General features: G+C 41.4%; 1 protein-coding gene across 1 annotated transcript; it reads right to left on the reverse strand.

Moving 5' to 3' along the window:
- Window positions 1-1501: 1501 nt before the first annotated feature.
- Window positions 1502-3892, reverse strand: LOC147618207 (uncharacterized). Its single transcript, XM_086774647.1, has 2 exons — window positions 2688-3892; window positions 1502-2515 (listed from the first exon to the last, which is right to left on the reverse strand). The coding sequence occupies exons 1-2, from the start codon at window positions 3486-3488 to the stop codon at window positions 2261-2263; spliced, it is 1056 nt and encodes a 351-aa protein (XP_086630773.1). The 5' UTR covers window positions 3489-3892; the 3' UTR covers window positions 1502-2260.
- Between the last annotated feature and the right edge of the window lie 2422 nt (window positions 3893-6314).

Genomic DNA, 6314 nt, shown 5'->3' on the forward strand with positions numbered 1-6314 from the left:
CCACCCTTGAAGAAGCCAAGGGTGGAAGAGACCCCCCTAAACGACTACAAAAAGGCCCATTGGAGCCAAGAGCCGAAAGAAAAAGTTGGTTCTTTGGGGAATAGATCTGGTGACATGGTCTTGGGCTCACTTTTACTTTGAGAGTTCTTGTACCTTGTAGATGCTTCTTGTTACTCTCCTTGTGGTACTTTTGTTTCATGGTACTTGTGAGTGCTCTAGCTCTCATATGAGCTCTTCTTATGTTGATTTTTACATAAGTTCGTGAATTCACTTGAGATTTAAGGTTTGCGTGCGGGTGGGAAGCTTGCATAAGGCTCTCTTAAGTGAAGGAGCAAGCTTAGAGTGAATCTCATACTAGGATGGATTGAAGCTTGATGAGTAGGTAAGGGATTGGAGATAAGAAGAAAAGAGAGAGATTGGCTTGTAACAGGAAGAAGAGATAGTGCGGAGCTGAAAAGTGGGATTGTCGAAAGGGTTGCAAGAGCCCAGTGGTAGCGGAATCTCCATTGTACCTTACCTTGTGTATTTTGGAGTAGAGAAAGCACTAGGAGATATAGTCTGGAGGGTTCTTACCTTGCGTAGCTTTGAGTAGAGAAAGCAGGAGACATAGTCTGGAAGGTGAAGGAGACAAGGAGAGTAAAACTGGCTTGGTTTGCTCTCCACACAAACTTGGGTCACTCACACTCCTCCACATGTTTCGACAGCCAGGTTTTGGACTGATTTGGGGCCAATTTGATAACCGTATAGGGACACAAAGGAACCCGGGCAATGCACCCATATATAGGACACCCTTTGGGCAATTTGAAGTAATTTTTTCACATTATTTCGTAGGTCACAAGTCTACCACACTGGTCTAATGACTCCCAACATATGGCTTCCAACTAAAGGCCCCACAAGAGGTCACCAGCCCCCTCTAATTCTCTATCATCTTCACCATAACTAACTCTGCTCACATGTGACAATCATGTAGTAGTCGCATAAGGTGCCGTTTAATATATCCTAATTCTGGAGCCTTCTCCAAGTTGCCACACCATCAGAATTACAATCTTGCACATAAGCACACAGTAGTTCAAGTAGTTGTGTGTTGTGCATGTGTCTCTTCCCCATTGTTCTCCATCTTCCCTGCTACTCACATGCACATAAGGCACAAGTCTACTACACTGGTCTAATGACTCCAACATATGGCTTCCAACTAAAGCCACAGGGGCCCCACAAGATGTCACCAGCCCTCTCTAATTCTCTATCATCTTCACTATAACTAACTCTGCTCACATGTGACAGTCATGTAGTAGTCGCATAAGGTGCCGTTTAATATCCTATTTCTGGAGCCTTCTCCAAGTTGCTACACCATCAGAATTACATTATGCCTTTCAAAGTACCTAAAAGCTTCAATACATTTTGACTTCTTCAGACAGGTAGCTCGCAGAGGGTTGAGATGCCATAAATGCTAATTAAAGGCCTTTTGCAACAACTCACATTGAGAGATTCTCTATGAAGAAAATATAGAAAAAACAATGACCATGATAGCCTACTACATTACAATCCTTCTACTTTTAAGTATCACCCGTCCAAATAAAAAAGGCAGCACATCACAATCTTATAAGGGTAAGACCAGTATTCCCGACATAAGCTCAGTTTAGTATTCAGAAAACTGAAAGGCCTATGCAAGCGCCACCCATTGGCAACCGCATATCTCCACCACCCATGAGCCAGAGGTCCACCAACCACGCCCATTGCTAACAAGTACGCAATGACCTACAAACACGTTTATATGGCAATCTTATAAGGGTAAGACCAGTATTCCTGACATAAGCTCAGTTTAGTACACAGAAAACTGAAAGGCCTTTGCAAGCGCCACCCAATGGCAACTGCAAGATATCTCCACCACCCATGAGCCAGAGGTCCACCATTCACGCCCGTTGCTAACAAGTACGCAATGACCTACAAACACGTTTATATGGCAATGAAAAGTCCAGCTTGATTCCCCAACTTGGCAAGAAAGAGCATGCAAATCTGGCTTCATAAGAACCTAGTCTCGATGCTTTGCTTTATCAACTCAGCTTTGCGTTGTCAACTCCATCATTCCATAGAATTCTTCGAATTGCCACATTTCTGCTCAGGGGCATACCTTGCCTGCACTCAACGTCCAAATTGCCATTACCTAATTCCAAGATTCATTGCTCGCTAATTGGGAAAGTGAGTGTTGGGAATCAGCAGCAAAAACAGCTGTATCACCTTCATGTTTATTATTAATGCCCCCTTATTGATCTGTCCCACCTGATGACTCAGTAAGATTAGTACTGCCCCTTTCTGAAGTTTCGCCTTCCCTTTCTAAACTGCTAGGGGGCAAAGGGAGCTTTGCTTTCAAATGAAGTAGATATTGAGTCATGTTCTCCAAACTTTGTTCCAGGTGAGCAACCTGTCTGGTTTTCTCTTTCAACTGGCGTTCAGTTTCTTCCAGTCGTGCCTTTAATTCGTCTCTTTCCATCTCTATGTTCATAGGCTGAAACGTGACCTGTTCAGAGGCATCCAAAAAAACAAACAAACAAACAAAAGTAGTCCTGATGCAGTATAGGTTAAAATAAAAGCGTGAGGATGTCATCTGAACAATAATGAAGAAGATACATGACATAATATTAAGAAAACAACAAAAGGCATGTATGCACTGCAAACATATAAAAGCCAACCTGATGTGCTGATTCGACATTTGATAATTGCCTTCTATCCAAAACTTGACTTATCGCTGCCTCTGCTGCCTTCTTAGCTGCCTCAGCCTCTGCTCTTGCCTCCTCTGCTATGCGTAGGGCGGCAACTGCTTGCGCTGCTGCCATTCCAGCAGCCAACTCTGCCGCTTGGGCCCTCTCACTACTAGCTTTCAGATTGACTCTTGGATTGATAAGGATCTGCCAGTCAGAGATCACTAGTTTTCCCACCTGCATTTCTTCAAATTTGTCCCTGTTAACACGGCCAAATGCACCATTGGTGCTAACCTCTCGACCATGATAAAGATCTTTTCTCACACCATCAACCTTGCTCTTATCATCTGTAACAGCTGCCACAAAAGTGGAGCATATCTGCTGCTTCACATCCAGGGGTACATTTTTCAGGGCTTTACCAGGGGATGGAAGCTTACCAACTTCCTCACATTTACTATCAACACTCTGATCTGTCTCTTCTGAACTGGCACCAGGAGGACCACTGGACTCTTCGAGGGCACCCACTTCCTCCTCTACTAGAACTTGGAGAGCGACGGCTTCTGCAAGGGCAGCCCCTTCCTCATCAAGCCGCTGCTCTTCTTCCTTCCGCCTCTGCTTCTTCTTCTCAAGTTCTATCCGTATGGCAGCTGCTGTGGCCAGCGCCTTCTCAAGCCTTCGCTTCTTCTTCTCGACCTGCTTCAGCCGGTCCCTCTCTTCCTTTGCCTGCTTCTTCTTCTTCTTTCTTGAGTTTGCTCCAGTGTTCGGACCCGGGAGATTCTCAGGGGCAGGCATTTCTCTCTGCTTCAGAAACAGCAATCAGCTCTTCGAACTGCAGTGTCTGCTACATGAGGGAGCGAGAAAGCTATGGCGATCCAACAAATGCACAATCTGGCCCTAACCCTAAAGCATCGCATGGGTAAAATCATAAAATTTATCCGGCCATAGCTTCGTGCAGATCTGAATCCTTCCGGCCAGAGTAAGGCATTCCATTTTCTGCTTTTGTAGATAAAACACGCAAAACGCGACGCAAAGCTTCAGACTTGACTGCAAGCTATACATTTGTGAAAAACAGATGTTGGTGGTCCATACCTCGAAGATGAATCCCAACACAGAAAATGGAGAGGTAGGGAGGGTCGCGTTGCCTGTAAGCTTTCCCTACTGGCGCTGATAGTGTGTGTAAAAAGCCCGCTAAACATGAGCATACTACAACTATGCCTTTCATTAAGTATCCCGGACGATAATGTGACCGCCTTTTTATAATGGTTTCCACTCTTTCTTTTACAAAAATTTAAGTTGAGTTTTGTAATTTGTTAAAAGAAGAATGATTTGTGTGAACAACCATTGATTTTTTTACTCATCTCTAAGCGCCAACAAAATCCTATGCTGCAAAACTAGTTTATTGAAAAGCCACTAATTGAAAACAAACAGTGGATATTTTTTTGCTCTTAATTGAAAACCCTATCGGGGCACGAAGGTCTAGCCTAAGGGGGACTATTTTGAAGAGCAGACCCCTAAGGAATTCACTTCTGATATTCTTTTGATTGCATTGCATGTATGCAATTGGGCTTCCACATCTTGGAAAATGTCTTCTTTTGTTTGGGAGGATCAAAGATAGGATTTAATATGTGATCTTCTCAATAGGTATTGGGAATAGAAGTGATGTGGTAACGGTATAAAAAGACTTATTGTAAATGGTTATTTTTGCCTTGTAAATATAAATATATAATTATTGTTCAAAAAAAAGCCACTAAAAAAAAGGTTCTTCTATTCATGAACGGTTTAAACCCTCTTTGCTATCTCCAAGAGGCTAGGGATGAAAATATTTACAACTCATGGAAAGGTTAAAAATATTTTGAGAGAAAAATGAGCGCAACATCACTCTAAATTATGAGCATTGTGCTACAAAAGAAAATCTTCTTATCACATTGTAGATGATGTGCTTCTTTATGTGGATCTTTTATCCAAACGCAATGTGGATTATTTCCACACAAGATTAGATGTTTCCAACTATTGTTATGAATGTGGACCTTTATCTTTAATCTTGAAATAATAATGCATGAATCATAGCTAGAGTAGTTGATAAAAACAAAGATCCTGTGTACTCAATGAAACAATGCAATGTGAATCATATCCATAAATGATCTTGTAGCCATTAATCAACCTAGTTTTGATCAACATGCCTCACACTAGTCCTCACAACTCTTAAAAATGCAACAAAATCACTTAGCTTTAAGGTTTGCATGTTTTTTTTACTTACTTATTTGAAGTTAAGCCTTGGGCATTGTGATGTTACTATGGCCTCAAGGAACGTTCCTTCTCAATTCACTATTTGTGGTGTACCTTACTTACAAACTCCTAAATATTCAAAATGATAATGTCTTTAACGCATGAAAGTACCCACCAGTATCTACACAACATGTGTGGCATTTTGGCAAGATTATATTGAAAATGAATGATTGTAATAATGAAGTAGGAACCTTAGTTAGGCAGGGACATGGGCTCAACTATAACAGGGGCTCATGGACCTTCATTTGTATCTTTTGATCATTTGACATTTGAATGAACCTTGGAGCCTTGAGCTACCACACTTTGGCTTATGGAAGGCTATTTCCATTCTCATGGTGGGAGATCAAATATATGTGTGTGATTCTTGCTAATTGCATGCTAATCTACATGATGATTTGTCCCATATCTTAGCATCTTAATCTTGATTAATCTTGCCTTAATCTTACATTAGTGATTCTCCATTCCAATTGGTATCAAAGTTCTTGTGTTTTGATCCATGGTTTTTTGCACATTTTTTGTTAAGACTACACAACCTTGGGGCTTTGATCGGGGACATTTTTAGCAACACATAGAGCACCATTTTGAGGTATTTTTTTTATTTTTCTCCCTCTTCCCATGTATTTTTGAGGCATGGATTTTTTTATTTTTCTCCCTCTTCCCATGTGTTCAAGAAACTCTACTCCCAAGCTTTCAAAGTTATCAAAGGCTTTCATACACACCTTCCAGCATCACTAGGGCACCCTTACAAGCATGATATGCTTATGCAACTCCACGAAAGGAGCATAGAAGCTGGCGGCAATTGTTTCCCTGTAGGGAGCTTTGTTTTCATCAAAAACTTGCTTAAGTGCAAGCAAGGGTGGCTTCTCTAGCTTAGCAATGATCTTGGAATGCCAAATGGGATACTCTTGGTGCATTTCTTGAAGATCTTAGAGATTTTGGATATTTCTTGAAGTGGATAAAATCAGAGAATAGTGTTTCACAAATCAACATAAAGAGAGGGCAAGTCTTCATCAACTCTAAGCATTGGTGATGCCTAAGGGCCATTGATAAAGTAGCTACTCTGCCAAACTTTGATTCCATGGTTATTTTCTTGCAAGCTTCCATGGCATTTAGGGATTTTTTCAAGAAACCCTAATTTCTCATAAATTGGCCATTCCCTCTTGTCATTGGAAACTCATTGGGGCTATTAGAAGCATTGTTGATGTCATAATGCTTGCATAGGATTCCATTTTGGACATTTGGACAAGATTTGGCTTATTTTGGCATCATTGGATGGAGTTTCAAGCTTATGGATTGGCACTTACATAAGGGATGATGTGTTGAATGATGTAA

This window comes from Cibotium barometz, chromosome 35 (genome assembly GCF_041138505.1).
Source record: "Cibotium barometz isolate CiBa-2024 chromosome 35, ASM4113850v1, whole genome shotgun sequence".
Classification (NCBI taxonomy): Eukaryota; Viridiplantae; Streptophyta; class Polypodiopsida; order Cyatheales; family Cibotiaceae; genus Cibotium; species Cibotium barometz.

Excerpts from the sequence above, each read along its gene's own strand:
- LOC147618207 (XM_086774647.1), bottom strand. The coding sequence starts at position 3,488 with ATGCCTGCCCCTGAGAATCTCCCGGGTCCGAACACTGGAGCAAACTCA. Across the intron at positions 2,516-2,687 it reads ATGTCGAATCAGCACATCAG|GTCACGTTTCAGCCTATGAA; the intron begins GTTGGCTTTTAT and ends GCCTCTGAACAG.